We start from the raw sequence: 19,268 nt of genomic DNA, 5'->3' as shown, positions 1-19,268 counted from the left end.
CGGTAGATGAGAGCCCATGAGATGGCCTCGCAGACAACGGCGCCTCGAGGCCGAAGAGGGTGGTAGGAGGCGGTGTGCATCGGAAAATCACCTAGAAAAGGCGAGATAATTGGAATATTGGAGTGTTTGATCTGATATGGTGGTGTTCAGATTTGTTTGTTATAGATTGTCAGATGTGAGAATTGGATCATCTGGGTGCTCCTCCTGTTCTTCTTTAAATGCTTGTCCTCGCCAGAATCACAGAGAAAAGAAAGAGAGAGAGATGTGAGTGAGATGGAGTCATGGAAGGGTGACTTGGGTCGCTTTGGTGGCTTTATTTTTGAGCCGTTGGATTTAGATCGGAAGTTAATCTGTGATTCGTGAATAGTATATCATTCAATCAGTTTTTGTCAAGTACTGTTTGTGTTTAATTTTAAGGAATTGTTATTGACACTCCAAAAATCTCATTCTACACTCCAAACTTTCTATATTTGGAAAGAAAAATACACTTGTAAAAAGTGTAAAATGAGATTTTTGAAATATCGATAACATTTTTCTAATTTTAAATAAAAATATTTAAAATAATTTTTAACCGTACAATATACAATAAACGGACACAATTAACATATCTCTGAATTATCACAAAGGAGATTCGGATTCATTTATGACCTGCCTAACTCTGCGACCAAAAGGGGCCCACTACGTATCAAGTCATGGGCATGGAGGAAAATCTGTGGTGAGACTTTTACCTCGACCTCTACCTCTATTGGCGCAAATATTATGGGAGCATGTCTATATAAAGAAGAGAGGGACCCAATAGAAGGGTTGAATTTTGGACGTCTCCTATGGACCACTATGCTTTTTATGGAATGGAATCAAGTTCAGAAATTTGATGGATAACAGGTCACGTTCCTTGTGTTAAAGAAGAAATAGGCTATCTCCAATCGATGGTTGGTCAGAAAGTTCGTTTTAGGCTTTTGATCATCCAAGATATAAATATTTTAATGAACAATACAGGGTCATATTTGTCTCTATCTCCAACTGAGGGTCAAAGGGCATGAGCTCATTTTAACCCTGTCACAAAAAACAATCTCCAACCGAGGGGCAAACATAATTTATTATTTAAAATCTACAACTAAAATTAAAATCCAACTTAAATTTTGTAAAATAGAAGTTATAGGAAAAAAATATATGAAATAAATTTTGTAAAATAGAAGTTATAGAAAGTTATAGAAAAAAATAGAATTTAAAAATAGAAGTTATAGGAAAAAAAATTTGTAAATAAAAATAAATAAATAAAACTATAAAAAAATTCAAAAATAACAACTAGATGAGGTCAGCTAGCCGTTGCATTTGAAAATTTGGCCTAGCATTCATGTCGGTTATATCCGACAAGAATACTCACATTTATGGCTAGCCCTGTAGCCCTTTCAGATTTTGTGGGACCCACAAGCCCTCTGGCCTAGCCCTCAGTAAGAAAAGATTTTCGAGCATTTTTTGGCCCTCTGGCCCTCTTAACCCTTCAGTTGGAGATGGCCTTATGTGATCCGGAGTAGAGTTCTCTCCCCTCTTTTTTTTTCCCTCCCCTTCCCTCCTCTCCTATTTGAACGATGACACTTAAATCACGTCAACATCTTATATTAATTTTTTATAAAAAAAAAAAAAAAAACAAAATAGAGAATGTAAGAGAGGGATGGGGATGGATGGAAAGTAGAGGGAAGAGAATCTAGTCCCATTTGCACACTCATAATTTGATACTCTTAATACATATATATACACAGTTATACGTTCCCTTGGCTTTGGTCATACAAATGCTATGTTTGTACGTCTAGCTACAATTTCAACTACGTGACGGCCTCACGCACGCTTTTGATTTGGTAAGAATTACGGACGACAGTGGCCTTCATAGCTCGGTGAGTGACCTCTGCTCCAGTTGAAACCTTTGATTTGTTGGTTTTTGGACGAGGAGAGGAGAGTTTTGGTGGAAAAATGCAGCCACGCGGTAGAACGAAAACAACAACAACCAAGCCTTATAAATTACAAATCTGTAAAACATCCAACATAGACTACAACCTCCAAAGCAAGTCGATGAAGAGGCTCTCAGTGGTAAGGAACTATCAAATAAAATGTCATACAGGAATTGCGACGCCAAGTAACAAGTTAACTCTAACAGAGAGAAGTAATATCTACTCACCTTCTCCCCACTCAACAACATCCCTACTTTGAAATTAAAATTTTGGGTGAACATCGAATATCGTTTGTATAGACCACTTGAGGACTTGATCTTGAACACTCTATCCTGTCCTTTTTAACTTTTGATTTCTGGACAAGTAATTTCCTCCATCTGCAACAGCATGAAAACGAAAAGGAGGCATGACTAATCTTGCAGAGTTTAATTTCGAAATCGAGATGCGATTAACAAAAGAAGCAGAGGTTTGCTATAAATCAGTACACACGAACGGGACAGGCTGATCAAGCTATTGTAGATCGTTCATTATTTGTGCAGCAAGCCAATCAAGTTCAGTAAATTGTCTTCTGTGCTTTTAACTTGGTAACACAGTGAGAAAGAAATTGACCAAATTGATTGATCAAGCTGCAGAAGCCGATTTCTATGAAGGGAATAAAAAATACAGGCATACATAATTCCGAACCCAACCAAAACAAAATAAATAAACTTACCAAGATCAACAATAATACAGGCATATCAGGACTTGGATCTTCTACATCAAAAACAAAACTTCTCATCCATGTGAGAGTAGCGCAGTTCAACTGTATGATCAACAGTCCCAACCAGAGCGCCTCCGCCTTTCTCTAGGTTTATCTCTAGAACTGCAGTAGACACAACAAATGAAACTGATCAGCACCAATCAAAAACATAAAAAGACATTAAAAATTCCAACTAAGAAGAACCTTTATTAACCTTTCAGAGGGCTTCTGATTTGCATTTACTCCAGAGTTCTGAGAAGATGTAGGAGCGGGAGTAAGAGCAGGAGTAATTGTACTGGTTGCCTGAGTTCTATATACATCCCCACCAATTGAACCACCAGATACAAATCCTCGTAATGCTGGTCTGCTGGGTGCACTATAGCTGTTACCTGAAGCTTGACTTGGAGAGTTGGATGAAGCAGCAACGAATTTAGTCTTGAACTGTGACATCATTCCTGTCCTCACAGGAGTTACTGTAGCAGGTCGACTAGCAATGGTATGCGATGAAGAATTATTGGATTCCGTATTATATCCAATTCCCAGACCAAAATCCACCCCACGCACACCTCGACCACCACCGCCACCACCTCCCCTCCCTCTACCTTTCTTTCCACCTGCAGAATCCATATAATATCATCATATGAAATTCTAGAAAAGACTAATTTAATATGCAATGAACCTCCTTTAGATATCCAGTAAAAGCTACTATCCTTATCTTGCAAACGAATCTTAGATAGAAATTTTAATATGATCAGACTTTATACCTCCTTTTCTTGAATCACGTTTGGACCTGAATCTCCCATCCTGATAATAAACAAGGTAAATCCCATTAAGAAATGAAGCATGTAAGATCTGAAATCTAACATCTAAAGCTATCAAACAACAAACATAGTAAAGGAGAGCAACAAAAGTTCCACAAACGAGATTCACCCTAAATAACTATCAAGATGCACAACCATGTAGGAGACAGAAACCAATTAAAGAGAAAAATACAGAAAGTATTGCAGTGTATTTTTGTGATGGATACGAAACACAAAAGCTACAGGTAGCAAGCAAGCAAGCGTTAAAGACACAAGATTCAAGAAGCGATGTATGAGCGGCTCTTGTAGTGTAAAACTTCTAACAAATGCACGCGCAACCATCTATCATGATAACCTGTGCATTTATGCCTATGAAATAAATTGGCGCAAAGGAAAATGGGTGACAATTTACTAAAGGTTCATGACTGGTAATTGTGATTTAGTACTCAAAATGCAATTATCTCTTAGTTGTCAAATGCAAATTAATTGGCCTCAAGTGACATATAGGCAGACCAGAATGCGAGCGAGTATTTGGAGGACCAAGGTGCTTTATAATACATAAAAAAGTATTTAAGTCCCCAGACCGAGCTTCATCTTTCAATTCATCTCTATGAATCAATCCACAACACAACAAGCCAAAATACACCCTAACAACTCCTTTGCTATGCAGACCATGGTCTGAAGTAGAGATGGGACAACTAAAAACCGTCTAGTTACTCTATCTAAACTAAGTGCTTTTCCAGAAATTGACTATCTTGACATTATTAAGTCAAAGATCTCAAGATCCCTGTAATTGCACGACATACTGAAGCTTTTCTAAATATGGCCTTGAAGACCATATGGTTCATCAAATCCATCTTGGCCTCTCAAAGTGCACTATAAATCAGAAGCAACCTATGCACCTTTATTGAATGTAATGTAGTTTATTTGTGAGGCAAACACCTGTAGGTGTAATTGTCTGGATTGCATAAAGAGAACATTTTACCAGAGGCCATATTAATAACTTGTAAGTGCCCGGCCCCAGAACATAAATGCATTATAGGATTACAAAACTATGGTTAAGTTATAACCAACATCACCAAAACAAGAAGGCCTTAACATAGTTGGATGCATGCATAAACTCACTATATAAACCACAAAAAATTGTTAATAGTAGTGCAAAATTACCTTCATCGCAAGGTCCATGAGCTCCGTGGAAACAATCTGACCAGCAGCAACCAAGCTATTAACCAACTCACCAGCAAAACGTGCCTCTTTCTGTGTAATAAGAGTGTATGCAGTGCCATCCTTATCACCAGCACGACCTGTTCTACCAATTCGATGGACGTGCATGTCCATGTCTTTTGCAATATCAAAGTTCACAACTGACTTAATTGACTTGATGTCAAGACCACGGGCAGCAACATCAGTTGCAACAAGAACATGGTAAATGCCAGATTTAAATTTTTGCAGAATATCCATCCGAGATGCCTGGTCCTTGTCACCATGCAGAGCTGTGACTTTAAAACCTTTCTGTGCAAGCTGTGACTCGATCTCATCCACTGCAGCCTTTTTTGAAGCAAACACTAGAACATCACCCTCATCAATCATCCCAGGTAACTTCTCAAGAAGCCAGGGCAACTTCTCAGCGTCAGAAGGAATTACATGAACAACCTGAGTGATATCCTCATTGGCCATTCCCACCTCACCCACTGTAACTCTTATAGGATCAGAGAGAATCTCCCTAGCCAACTTTTCAACTTTACGGGGCATTGTTGCAGAAAAGAGCAATGTCTGTCGGTCTGGTCGAATCTGACCAACAATAGACCTAATTTGAGGCTCAAACCCAAGGTCAAACATCCGATCAGCCTCATCAAGTACTAGGTAAGTTGCCCTTATCATTGTCAGTGCCTTCATTTTAAGCATGTCTATTAATCTCCCGGGAGTAGCAACAACTATTTCACATCCTGCCTTAAGTTCTTTGAACTGATCAAGCTTAGACATTCCACCATATACAGCAGAGACACGTATCCCATGTGATTTAGCAAATTTCTTGGACTCTAAGTATATTTGGTGCGCCAGCTCTCGAGTAGGTGCACATATCACTCCAATAGGACCCTCTTCTTTTTGAAGTTCTGGCTGATCCATAATGTGGACAATCATTGGAAGGACAAAAGCAGCAGTCTTTCCAGAACCAGTTTTCGCAATACCAATGATATCTCTCCCGGAAAGAACTATGGGTAGAGCTTGGCACTGTATCGGTGTCGGCTTTACATAGTCTTGTTTTTTTATGGCAGTCATCAGCTGTGAAGAAAATCCAGAGTCTTCAAATGTCTTGACCGGCCTTGGCACATCAAAACCCGACGCACGGATGGCCAAGCTCTTCTTGTACTCAAAAACATCCTCCTCACTCATCCCTAAAGAACGAAAACAAAACATCAGTTAACTTTCGTCTTCCAAATCAAATTTCTCCTTAAGAACTTCTACCAATCTATGTTCTCTCTCACTCAAATTTAAATATTTTGCTACGCATTTCACCTAAATTCAGAAAAACCAAAACAAAATTCTCAGTTGGTTGAATGGAATTTACCTGAAATCGACTCTTTCTCCTCGTAAAAATCCTTATTAAAAGGCTCGTAGTCGATTGAACTATGATCGAGAGCTGGAATTGGCTCGATCTTCCTCTTGTCAAGAACAATGGGATTATCATCCGAATCGTACTCCAACAACCCGGCATCGACGGCCTTGGCGGCCGCATATACCTCCTCGTCGGAGTCATATCCGGCGTGTAAAGCATCCGATGCCAGCGTGAGCATCACGTCCTTCTTAGCCCTCAGAAAACTCTCCATGTGATCCTCCTCCTCATCGTCCTTGTACTTCTCGGCTTTCTCTTTCGGCTTCGGCGGCGGAGCTGACCTCACCTCCTCGTGAATCCCCTCCATGAAAGCATCCAGAGGATCTACTTCCTCGTCACCGCCGCCACCGTCGCCGTGGCTGTTGTCATTCCCAGGGTCATTGGAACCATCGTTGTCGTCGTAATCGATGTTGTCGAGGTCGGTGTCTTCGAAGTTGTCGTGGCTGTTTCCACCGCGAGACGACGGAGGGACGTAGAGCCGCTGAGGGGCTTGCTGTGACCGCTCGAAATCGAAGGTTGATTGCTTGTTTATGCCAAAGCCTTCGAATCCGAATTTTCTCTTCGACATCTTTGGAAATTGGTCAGCCTCTGTTACAGTGACGAAAACCCTAAATTGAATTTTTCAGAAAAAGAGAGAGAGAGAGAGAGAGAGAGAGATTGAAATTGATAAACCCTAAGGTGTAGGGTTTGGAATCGGTTGGGGGTTTGAGCGGTGAAGAGATAAAAGGAGGGAAGAGAGTGGGTGTAAGGAGAAGTAGTGAGGCGGAGGGAGGCAACGGCTGCCGATTATCAAATGAGATTTGGGAGGGACCGGATGCCGCAGGCTAGTTCGGGTCGGGTGCTGATTGGATCTCCTCTCTCTTTGGGCTCTTTTCCGTCGTTGGGCTATGTTGGGCAAGCCCAGTTTGTAGCAAACGGAAATAGAAATTTCAAGGGTACGCATTAGTGCACTCCAAACTTTTTATTTAAAAAAAAAAAAAAAACATTTATAAGGAGCGCACAATGAAATTTTTAGAAAGTGAATAACAATATTCAATTATTGTTTTTCCAATCTTTTCTTTTTGGGATTAGATTTTTTTAATTTTGATATGTAAAGAAAAATGTAGAACTATGCAGTTAATTACAAACTAAATCCTCAAGCACACGTAAAAATTTGTACCATAAAAATGTAAGCATTACATGCAGTGGCGGAGCCAAAATTTTAGTGACACATCCCGGCCCGAACCCCTACCACATCCTGGGCTCAACTCCGCCGTACACGATATTGTCCATCTTGGGCCCCGACCAGGCCCTCAAGGTTTTGTTTCTGGGAACTCACACGAGAACTTCCCAGTGGGTCACCCATCATGGGATTGCTCTCGCGCGAACTCGTTTAACTTCGGAGTTCCTACATAACCCGAAACCAGTGAGTTCCCAAAATGCCTCGTGCTAGGTAGAGATAGGAATATACATATAAGGCATCGAGGAAATACTCCCATGGATGATGTGGGATGTTACAATTCACCCCCTTAGGGGCCCGACGTCCTCGTCGGCACACTTCCGGCCAGAGATTGGCTCTGATACCAATCTGACACATCCCGGCCCCGGCCCCCACCACATCCCAAGCTCAACTCCACTGTACATGATATTGTCCTCTTTGGGCCCCGACCATGCCCTCACGGTTTTGTTTTTGGGAACTCACACGAGAACTTCCCAGCGGGTCACCCGTCATAAGATTGCTTTTGCGCGAACTCGCTTAACTTTGAAATTCCTACAGAACCCGAAACCAATAAGTTCCCAAAAGACCATTCCCCTGGGCGATGCGGGATGTTACATTTAGCCTAGGAGAGGCCCAAATGTCTCAATCTAAAACGCTCTCCTTATCTTACAAAAAGTACTATGCTGTGTGGTGAACAATTAATCAACGACGTTCAGCTCTAGTATGGTGTCGTCTTCATCATTCTATTCCTTAAACCAAACCCCAAACCTCTCTAACTTTCTTCCTCTCTTCCTCCGTTAATCCCCAAACCAAAGTTCTTCTCATGATTCACAAACAATGGATTGCCTGAACTCCATAAATGTCCTTAAAAATAGATTTATTCCTCTATGGAATCTCAGAACGACCCATAATAGCTCTTCTGTCACAAAAATACCCTCAACTCATAAGCTTTGCACTGAAAAATATTGAGGACGTCTGGACAGCCCTCGTTTTAGTTTTGCTGCCACTCTCACTCTCTTAACTTTCCTTATGTATGTATGCTCTGTCAAATTAGGGCTACAAAAGCCCACAAATCATTGTATATCTTAAATATAAATCCGTTGTACCTCTTTTACATGGATTAAATTCTTGTAAATATCTCACCGATGAGAATGTCGATGTTCTCTTGAATCAAAGTCAATCATTATTGTAAAATATATTTGGTTTCTCCATTGGTATCATTTTAATATATTCGTGCCACTTTGGTGTCGGTAGTTTCATCAATGGCTCGACATGGCATCGATATACCATCCATATTATTCACACTATGTTGATATTCTATTGTCACGAGATGTTGATGTCATCTCTATTTTTTGTCAATATGGTGTCGATATTCGATGTATTGTTGATTTGAGTTTTAACTTCAATCAGCAATCAAAACCCATAATACCCAAGTGAAGCAATCTTTAATAGTTCCCCACAAGTGAAAAATAGAGACAATGATGCATAAACCTAGAAAAAATAGCACCAACATTTACGCAAATTGACACTAATGGGACCAGTGGTGGAGGGGTTGTGTATGTGGAAAACAGGATGAATTTATTTATAGTAGAGAGTGCAACGAAGAGGAAGAGAACCAATCGATACGACTGAGAGAGGTTCATAGAGAAATGGTCAACAAATATGATATGGGGACTATCGATCTTCTCAAAAAATTTCAGCATGACAGTGTCTTAGTTAGAATGGACTAGTAGTAATTGTATTTCGAGAGCAAGGCTATTTCTACATGTTTCCTCTAGATAACACAACCAAACATATAAGATTACGTTCTTATCTATGGTAAAAACATATTTTGTTGTGAAATATAGTGTGAATGCTACACATACAAATGCATGAAGAAGCAAACCAACACACCACTAAAATGGACTTTGGTAACAATAATTAAAAGCTTTGGGTGGAAAAGTCTTCGGGAGATGAAATTGTAAACATGAGTGATGACTTTTCTCTCTTACTTTAGCCTATTTATAACATATAGGCTTATTTTTAGCTAAGCCTTTTGGAACTCGATTTCACTTTGCTCCATGTAACTCAAAAGTCACTACTTTTACTCAATGAAACTCAAAGTTAGCTTCACTTTGCCCCTTGTAACTCAATTTTGATCTCATTTTGCCCCTAAAACTTGAAAGTCTTATCCATAAAACTCAAAATTCGCTCAACATTACCTTAAATCTCTTAATTTCTTATGTAAGTTTGATTTGGGTGCACCAGACTAATCAATTTATTTTTTATTTTATTTTTTCATCTCTTCAATTTCTTTAAAATTTAATATTTTTTATGGTTGAATGTTTTTACTAGAAGATTATAATAAAATTAATTGCAAATGTGGCATAGTTTTATTGAGTGTTGGTTCGCACATATGTTTTAGGAGGCAATCTATAAGTTCTGAGAGAAAAGAGAGTACACAAGTAAAATGGAATGAACTTTAAGTTTCAGATAATAAAATGATAACTTTTGAGTTCTAGAAAATAAAGTAAAATTACAATAAAGTTTCAGAAGACGCAACTAAAAATAAGATTAACATATACACATTTTTATAATTTCGTGAGTTCCTTCTCATAACATCACAAGGTTCATAGTTGTAGTTGATGCACGCCATCCAATATCCCAACTTCTTCCTGACCAGAGGAGACAACAACCCAGACGTCCTTTTTTTTACCGTTAATTTTGTTTGTTAACACTTTTTCCCTTAACAGTCAGCAGCACACGTCAACAATGGATAAAAAGCCGGTGCGCCTCCCCATACCCAAAATATATAAAAAGAATAAAAAAAGAAAAGCAAAAAGCTTCTGCAGCAGCGCTGATAACAGAGTGAATGAACTCAACGACTCCTCCACCAAACAGTTAACCACTCTCTCTCTCTCTCCTCTCTCTCTCTCTCCTGAACTCAGCTCTCTCTCCCTCCCAACGATTCAACTCGGCGATGGCGATTACGACTGCTCCGAGTTCACTTCTCCGAGTTCCCATCTTCACGACGACTTCTCCGCCGTTGGATCATCCTCGTTTGAGCTCTTTTAGGAATTGTTTCACCTCCTAGTGTTGCTTCGTGTTCAAGGCTGTGCTCGTCAAGGGTGTGATCTCGCTTTTGGTTTCAGATCTGAATCGTTTCCTAGTAATCGAGGCGTCGGTGATGTCTGAGCTCACAGGTTCTATCCCAACTGCTAATTCTATTTCTTTTAGGTCATTTTCGATTATCTCGGTGATTAGGTCAAGGCTGAAGTGAGGACTCAGTTGAATAATTGATTAGTTGAAGCTTAATTGTTTTTATTATTTTATATAATTGTCGTATATTTTATCGAATTTTCCATTACATTTTAGTAGTAGAAGGCGACGAGGGTATTCCTAGAGTGTAACTTTTGTAATTCTTTGTTTGGATGCCGAGAAAAGCAATGAAAACAAGGCGAAATAATTAGTATGTGTTTGCCCCCTCATAGAAAAGACATTCAATTAGGGCTCAGTTTGTGAGGGATGTTTTAATCTCTTCGTTCATTCCATTCTCAGTAAAATTTGCGTTAGCCAATTAGCCCGAAATTAGTAACAAGTTTAGAGCTTTTCGTATTCTGCGAGCATGAGTTGTTTTTTGATAGGTGCATTTGAACTCTATTTTGGTATGAACAATGCAGGAATATTGAACAAGGTTCAATGGTTGGTGATGAATCAGTTGCTTTTGTTCTGTTATGTGATATCCGTCACTGAAGCCAGTGAACCCTATGGTTTACTCAAAGCACCATCAGTATCTCTATCGAGTGCACCTTTGGCTGCACCAGCTATGCCAAATCTACCCCTGCCAGCCACTTTGCCAGTGTCCCACTACCATAGACGCTGGCAAAAACATTTCTTGCCACATGCTGCGCCAGTTGCTCTATCTCCTGCACACCCTCCTTTTTATGGACCCTTGATAACTGCTGGTCACCCCCCTACAGCTTCTCGATTGTCAAAGCCATCAATGAAGAGTAGTGGCTTGGCACCTCCACTTGCTAGCTTTAAGAATATCGCCCCAACACAGTCGAGTGCTGGTACAATTCCTTCTGGTTTAGCACAGCCCCCGCTCACTCCTTCCATTTCCAGTAAGTTACACTCTGGACTGCAATCTTATACCCCCCCCCCCTCTCTCTCTCTGTGTCTGCAAATTCAGTCATTTCAGATCACTACTAAGATGTGATATAATCACTAATATGCTTGACACACGCACACATACAGACATATAGTGCCCTTCTCATAAGGGATCCATAGTTCTAAGAACAGTAAGAGACCACATTCAATCTGCTGCAATTATTCCATGATTTCAGCTGTCCATATGTTTTATGTCTTCCTTCAATGATCATCCTTACTAAAATGAGCAAAATAAAAAATGATTGGACGACTGATTACCATCATGATAATTTTGGTTTGTGTATTTTTTTTTAAATCACTGTAAAGATGGCTTAAATGGTATCTGATTTGGCTAATTTTTTTGTAAGAATGATCCTTAAATGAGGCCTTAAAAAATATACCAGGTTATTAAATTGGATTACAGGATCACATTGAGAGTGTGCCGTGCATGTGGTCCTTTTCTTTTCTTAGAAATGGGGATCCCTCTATATGTATTGCATGCGTGCTTGCGTGTGTAGAGTAGACTGTTTCAAGTGTTTTGGAGTGGTGTGGAATCTGGCCAAGAAACTATGACAGTGTCACTCTTTGTTGACTGCGAACATATTTGGAATGGGGGAAAAGAAGAAGGCTATTACACTTTGAAGATGTGCAGTTTTGGCTTCTATTTAATCTATTTGGATAGAAAGGAACAAATTGATATTTGAAAAGAGGATGGACAATATGGTTCTATTTGGTAGGGTCAAATATCTAGTCTCTCTTTGAACCTCTTTGTCCAACCATTTTCGGGAGATTCCTGTTGGTGTAATACATCTTAATTGGGTGGGAGTCTTGATTTGATGTAATAAAATTTTATTAGGCACTGGCTGTTGTGTTTCCTTGATGCATTTCTTTTCCATCTTTCGTTGTATTATTTATTTTCTTTTTTCCCCAAAAATTTAAATGTATGTTTTGAAGTTATGTACCTGTGTTGTAGCACTAGAATTCTTACTTAATTTCTTAAAATTTAATGTATCAACTACCCAGTTCTTGTTTGCAATGTTGTGCAATGTAAGAGTGCTGAGACTGACAAAGGTGTTTTTTTCACTCCTTCCAGACTGTTGCAAGCCAGACATGGTACTGAGACGGGGAAGTCAGGGTTGCCACTGTGCTTATCCCATAAAGCTTGATATTCTCCTCCTAAATGTTTCACAAAATCCTAACTGGAATATTTTTCTTGAAGAACTAGCTTCCGAGCTTCATTTGCAAGTTTCTCAAATAGAGCTGATTAACTTTTATGTACTCGGATTATCAAGATTAAATATTTCGATGGATATTACTCCCAATTCAGGATCCAGTTTCTCCGCGAGTGATGCGTCCACAATAAACTCTTCTCTTGTCATGCACAAGGTTAAATTGAACCCTGCATTAGTGGGTGATTACAAACTCCTCAATATAACTTGGTTTAAGCCTCCACCTCCTTCTCATGGTAATTCTGACATGTTACCCTAATGTTTTAGATTCATCTATACTTGTATATGGTTGCAATATGATGTCAATCTTTATGTTGATATGACTGTAATGTTTTACATGCTAAATAGGTATATCTTCATTCTTTTAATTGATGGTAACAGTTTCGAAATAGCTAATTTGGCAATCTGCATCACGGTAGCTGTCTGTTTGCTTTTACCATACAATATGTTGGGGGTGTGTTCGCGTGTTATTCAAACTGTGAAAGGGTAGAGCAATAATTTATATGCACTACCGAAAATGTTGCATTCTTTATTTTGATAGTTGGCTTACTTGCTTCAAGGAAGTTAAATCTCTTGTATGAATTTTAACATGCTCTTCTTTCTTTTCGTTTTTTAAGCTCCTATTGCAGCATCACCAGTGGAAGGCCAAGCAAATCCACCCCCTACTCTTACATCCTTAAGTGCTTCAGATAAAGGGAGGCATTCAAATTGGAGTCTTATTATTGGTATTGGCATCGGCATATTGTTCATTGCCATTATATCTGTGCTCATACTTTGTTTGTGCACATTCCGTCAAGAGAAGACTAAAGCATCTCTTATAGAAACAGGTATGTGTTTCAATTGTCATATTTGTAGATTTTCTTGTTTTTTTTTTCCTCCCAAGCCCATAATCTATGGTATTATCCTGTTCATAACTTACCGCTGGGAAACATTTTGCGGACCAACTTTTAGTTACACTTTCACAGTATGCAGTCATCAAGATGATGAAGATATTGTCACCTAGATAATATTCCTATAAATTCTTGCTATTAAAAATAAAAGTATATGTAAATCATGCCTAAAAATATGAGTAAATGGTTGCATTTGTGCAAGTACGTCTGTATAAATTAAGTTAAGGCTTGTAACTAGTTGTATTTCCAATGATCTAAATCCACTTAACCAGCTGAAGTACATTTGGGGTCTGATGAAAAATGTTGCTTGAAACACCAAAGCAGAAAGTTGAAATAGATTTTATCCCAAAAACAAAGAACTTATATAAATTTGAATATGACTGTTCTGCATGATATAGTATAGGTTTCCTTTTCAAGTTGTTTATCTCATGCCTTTTGCCTTCCTTTTTCCTTTTGGCTTTTTCAGCCCCTGAAAAGCAGAGGACTGTTGATACAGTGCAAGCAGTAGGATCTTTACCTCACCCAAGCAGCACTCGATTTCTGGCATATGAAGAACTTAAACAAGCAACAAACAACTTTGAAAGCATACTTGGAGAGGGTGGTTTTGGCAGGGTGTTCAAGGGTGTCTTAAGTGATGGTACAGCTGTAGCAATTAAAAGACTTACCAATGGAGGGCAACAGGGGGATAAGGAGTTCTTGGTTGAGGTTGAAATGCTGAGCAGGCTGCATCATCGTAATCTGGTGAAACTTGTGGGGTACTATAGCAGTCGTGACTCTTCACAAAACTTACTTTGCTATGAGCTTGTACCAAATGGAAGCTTGGAGGCCTGGCTCCATGGTAATTTCTTGAATCACATACTGCCATGTGCCATCTAAAAAATAACTGTTTCTATTAAATTTATGGATTTAATTGTTTAGTTTGGGTGTAGCAGTTGAAAATGGAAAACATTTTACATCTTAATTATACCTTTTCTTTTTGATGTGCCTTACTGACACCTCTCTCTCTTCCCTTCTCAGGTCCCCTGGGGGTAAATTGTCCTTTGGATTGGGACACCCGAATGAAAATTGCACTTGATGCTGCCAGAGGACTTGCTTACCTGCATGAAGACTCACAACCTTGTGTCATCCACAGAGATTTTAAAGCATCCAATATATTGCTTGAGAATAACTTTCATGCTAAAGTTGCTGATTTTGGCCTGGCCAAACAGGCACCTGAAGGCAGAGCAAATTATCTTTCTACCCGTGTGATGGGAACATTTGGGTTGGTCTCGATTTCTCCCCTCCTTAAGCTTTTCATTTCCATGATTTGGAATGCACTAATACGTAACTATTTGATTTGCAGGTATGTGGCTCCAGAGTACGCCATGACTGGACACCTACTTGTTAAAAGTGATGTTTACAGTTACGGAGTTGTCCTTCTCGAGTTACTCACTGGAAGAAAGCCTGTGGATATGTCACAGCCAGCCGGACAGGAGAATCTAGTCACTTGGGTTAGTATTATTCATACATTGCTCCCCTCATTCTCTGTTTCAAAATGACCATTTTCTCTTGAAAAGATTTAACGTAACAAGCATGGTATTCTTTAGGGAAAAAAAAAATAGAAAAAACAAGCAATAAATGTATAACCTTTTTTTTCATATTAAAAATGATACTTGATTGGTATTTTGCCATTATAATTTTGGATTGGAAAGTGATACATGTGGGTTTTTCTATTATCCAGTCGAGGCCAATTCTTAGAGACAAGGATAGACTGGATGAGCTCGCTGACCCTAGTCTTGAAGGAAAGTACCCAACAGAGGATTTTGTACGAGTTTGCACAATTGCAGCCGCTTGTGTTGCTCCTGAGGCAAGCCAACGCCCTACAATGGGTGAAGTGGTACAATCACTGAAGATGGTGCAACGAATCACAGAATATCAGGATACCATGTTAACCTCTTCCAATGCCAGACCCAATAACAGGGAGTCTTCAATAACCTTTGAATCTGATGTGTCATCTTCGATGTTCTCTTCTGGTCCTTACTCTGGTCTAAGTGCCTTTGATAATGACAACGTCTCTCGAGCAGCTATTTTCTCTGAAGATCTTCACGAAGGACGATGATTACTTGACAGAAGTCTACGTTCTGTTCAAAGGATCCCTAACTTTCCGGTATAGCAACTTAGGAGCAGTCCCCTTTTGTGTTGGGGAGATACAGGTTGATTTTTGAGTCTGGGTCAGGTGTTGTGATTGTGATTTTTGTTGGGAGGAAAGGGGCGAGTGTTCTTTTGTAGTCCCTTGTGTGGGGGGAACTGCTGTTTAGTATTCCTCCGGGCAGTGGTTCTCGGCACTGTGGATGTAATTTTGTATATTCCTTGTAAGCTTGGTTCATGAAATTGGCGTTCAAGGGTTTCGTGTTTATTTATTTTCCTCGTTCTTTTCAAATCCATGTTATCGAGTAGGTACTGAAATTGGAATGAGAAATGATGGCTAAACGACTGTAGCTAGCAGTTGCTGCCTTACTGCTTTCTCTCCACCCTCACAAGCACGGCGGCCGAATCCGTGGAGGAACAATGACACAGCAGACGGTGCCTTGGATTGTAAAGCAGAAAACATTTCACAAATGCCTATTATAAGTTGGTTAAAAGGAAAGGGAAGGAAAAGAAGACGGCAAGGCTTTAGAGCAGGAAGATGACGGAACAAGAGAATATAAAAAAAAAAAAAAACCTAATGAAAATGATTTGAAAACTTTGAGTTTTAACGATAAGGACAAAATAAAAGGTAAAGTGAATAGTATCATGATTGACTTTTTAATGTAAAAATATGATTTTTCGTTAAAATGAACAATAACGGGAACTTCTTATTAAAGCTCCCATTTAAAAAGGGGGGAAATGAGTTAATTAAAATCTTGATTATTGACGTTTTTCAAAGCTTGAACCTTATCTCTCTCACTTATTACAAGTTCGAATTTGAGACCTACTTTATAATTCAAAAAGAATACTATTAGACTGTACTTAGTACAGTGTCCTTAAAATACTGAAAAATTGAAATACAAGAAAGAGGATAAATATTACTCTTTGTCTTTGCATGGAAACATGCGACGATAGTGCTTAACAAAATGGGGCTACAACGGTTTTTTATTTTTTTATATTTTATTTTTTATTTTTTTATAGGAGAACTAATGAATTTTTTTTTGAAGACTTTGAGTTTTAACGAAAATGACAAAATAAATGGTAAAGTGAATAGTACCAGGATTGACTTTTTAGTGTAAAAATATGGGTTTTCGTTAAAGTGAACAGTATTGTGAACTTTTCATTAAAATTTCTTTTTTTTTATTTACTCGATTAGTTTTTGTTATCTCTAATGAGTGGTTTGATACATGTTATATTTACCTTTTGCTCATAGTTTGTGCAATTTGTACTTCAACTTGTATTAACAAGGATGACATTGAGGGTAGTTGGAGTAGGCGGGCGGTCTAGAGTTCCCACTTCGGAGGGGCCTTCAATTTTTATTTTGTTATATATATATATACACACTTACTATTACAAATTTTGTGTTTGTTCAAATAATAAGTTTAGACTTTGAGGCCTTGTCTAAATACAATAATTTTTTTGGATTGAGTTGCTGACCCAACATTTGTAAGATTTAACTATTTTATATAATTAATTGAATAAAAAACAACAAACCTGTTTTGTATGTGAAAAGTGAAATGTCAAACGACTCAAACTTGTTCTTATTAACTTGAAAAACAAACCTATTTACTTCTTTTGTCTTATTTCCCAAACAAACACCAAATTCTAAATACCCTTGTTTATTCTAAGGCCCCATTTGCTCCCAAGTTCTGAGGGCTGGCCTGTGCATTAATGTTGTTTGCATAAACTGACCTCTGTTGGAGTTTCATTTTTAGGAAAACTAATGAAAATAACTTGAAAACTTTGAGTTTTAAGAATAATGACAAAATAAAGGGTAAAGTAAATAGTACTATGATTGACTTTTTAGTGTAAAAATGTGATTTTTCGTTAGGGGTGTGATATCCACACACCCCTTTTTACTTCTCACACACTCCTTGTTAATTTCTGTCTGTTGATCTTCTTCAATTCATTCGATCCGACTGCCGAAAATCAAAAAGGTGTGGGAGAAGTAAAAAGGGGTGTGTGGATATCACACCCATTTTCGTTAAAGTGAATAATACTGGAAACTTTTTGTTAAAGTTCCCTTCATTTTTCTACCCAAAACCTGTATTTTGCTCCTTATCTGTTACAAAAATTCCCCTTTTTCACACACAAATATTATTTTTTTTCCCAAAAAAACAAAAAGAAAAAGGGTCAAACGACTCAAATTTGTACTTATTAACTTGAAAAACAAATCTATTTACTTCTTTCGTCGCATTTCCCGAACACACACCAAATTCTAAACACCCTAATTTATTATTTGACTTGCTCCAAAATTCTGAGGGCTGGCCTGTATATTAATGTTGTTTGCATAGACCAGGGCCGATCCTGTGTTTTTGAGTGCCCAGTGCGAAAGCTCAAAATGTGACATTTTTTAATATAGAAATATATGTTTTAAAAAAATATTTAACGAGGGCTGGAATCCAGTCGAAGCTGGGGGGCTAGGCCCTCATGCCCAAATTATATTACTTGAGAAAATATACAACGGGGGGGACATAGTACCTAAACCCCAACAATAAAAAATACAATTATATACAACCATTCCTAGCAAAGCTCCTTGAAATTTCAACCTTTAAGAAATTGTCTTCTGGCATTTTTTAAAGCAAAATCATCAATTATATCATCATACTCCAAGTCTTCAATCTCATCCTTTTCAATGCATAAGATTGCTAATCCATTTAGCCTATCTTGAGTCATAGTGGTCCGCAAGTAAGATTTTAATAATTTCAATTTTGAAAAACTTCTTTCTGCAGATGCCACGATCACAGGTATAGTCAACAGTACACGATAGGCAATTAAGACATTAGGACACATGTCAGTTTCTTTTACAAAGTTTGCTATTTCAATGGATGTCCAAGGATTATTAGAGAAAAATGCTTCTTCAGGTAACATCATTTGCAACACCTGTAATTCGGAACATAAGTCGGCTCCATCTACATCTATGGTATTTCCATGTTTCAAATGTGCTTCAAGATTCATACAATTTTCTTTTAGTTGTTAATCATCAAATGAAATCAACTTCGGTGCATCAAACAAGAAGCCAAAAATAGATTCAAAAGTCTTTAACTATTCAAACCTGTGTTTCAGTTGAGAAAGAGCAATATCCACTATAACAAGACAATAATTTGTTCTAAATGATTCTTCAGCAGACTGTTGTTCCCTCTCATTACCATCAACTTCATCATGATGTCTTTTTCTAGGTCTATGACGTTTAATTTGAAAAACAAGGTCAATTTCTGATTCAAGTGCAATTTCTTTAGCATCACGCATGGCAGAAGAAAAACCAGTTTCTCGGTAGTTTTCAAAAAAGGTAACAAGTGCTTCCAATGCCTTTACAGCAACATCAAGACGCATGTCTTTAGATTATAATTTTTTGCTCACCATGTACATCTTCAACAAAATGTCATACCAAATAACCAAACTTAATACAAAATCAAAACTGGAAAGTTCTCCTGATGCTAAACATTTTGCATCCCTACTCAATTGGGGATTCTCAGTAATTTCCACCAACGTAAACAAAGCATTTCTAACTTGGGCTACTTGGGATTTAATTGCTTTAACACTTTCAATGTGACTTTC

General features: G+C 38.3%; 3 protein-coding genes across 5 annotated transcripts; 1 reads left to right on the top strand and 2 right to left on the bottom strand.

Annotated features, from left to right (window-relative positions):
* Positions 1–1,989: 1,989 nt before the first annotated feature.
* LOC103444264 (DEAD-box ATP-dependent RNA helicase 24-like) lies at positions 1,990–6,901 on the bottom strand. 2 transcript variants are annotated; one of them, XR_011571027.1, is made up of 6 exons: positions 6,055–6,901; positions 4,653–5,881; positions 3,450–3,489; positions 2,900–3,299; positions 2,659–2,808; positions 1,990–2,323 (listed from the first exon to the last, which is right to left on the bottom strand). XR_011571027.1 is itself a non-coding variant. In XM_070804697.1 (5 exons), exons 1-5 carry the CDS (start codon positions 6,665–6,667, stop codon positions 2,757–2,759), a joined length of 2,334 nt encoding a protein of 777 aa, XP_070660798.1. In that variant the 5' UTR covers positions 6,668–6,873; the 3' UTR covers positions 2,544–2,756. The 2 variants fall into 2 exon arrangements, 1 of the variants encoding a protein (XP_070660798.1); XM_070804697.1 differs by lacking the exon at positions 1,990–2,323 and having other exon boundaries at positions 2,544–2,808; positions 6,055–6,873.
* A 3,183-nt stretch (positions 6,902–10,084) lies between these two features.
* On the top strand, positions 10,085–15,943 carry LOC103444265 (proline-rich receptor-like protein kinase PERK3). Of its 2 annotated transcripts, none has more exons than XM_008383191.4 (8): positions 10,085–10,479; positions 10,957–11,400; positions 12,519–12,890; positions 13,272–13,481; positions 14,011–14,382; positions 14,562–14,805; positions 14,887–15,034; positions 15,265–15,943. In XM_008383191.4, the coding sequence occupies exons 1-8, from the start codon at positions 10,464–10,466 to the stop codon at positions 15,640–15,642; spliced, it is 2,184 nt and encodes a 727-aa protein (XP_008381413.3). In that variant the 5' UTR covers positions 10,085–10,463; the 3' UTR covers positions 15,643–15,943. The 2 variants fall into 2 exon arrangements, with proteins under 2 accessions (XP_008381413.3, XP_017190092.3); XM_017334603.3 differs by having other exon boundaries at positions 10,118–10,479; positions 13,284–13,481.
* A 2,311-nt stretch (positions 15,944–18,254) lies between these two features.
* Positions 18,255–19,043, bottom strand: LOC139187923 (uncharacterized). Its single transcript, XM_070804546.1, has 2 exons — positions 18,804–19,043; positions 18,255–18,593 (listed from the first exon to the last, which is right to left on the bottom strand). Exons 1-2 carry the CDS (start codon positions 19,041–19,043, stop codon positions 18,255–18,257), a joined length of 579 nt encoding a protein of 192 aa, XP_070660647.1.
* Between the last annotated feature and the right edge of the window lie 225 nt (positions 19,044–19,268).

This window comes from Malus domestica, chromosome 09, assembly GCF_042453785.1.
Source record: "Malus domestica chromosome 09, GDT2T_hap1".
In the NCBI taxonomy this organism is placed as follows: domain Eukaryota; kingdom Viridiplantae; phylum Streptophyta; class Magnoliopsida; order Rosales; family Rosaceae; genus Malus; species Malus domestica.
The sequence above is the reverse complement of the archived record's forward strand: the minus strand, read 5'-3'. Positions and strand labels throughout refer to the sequence as shown.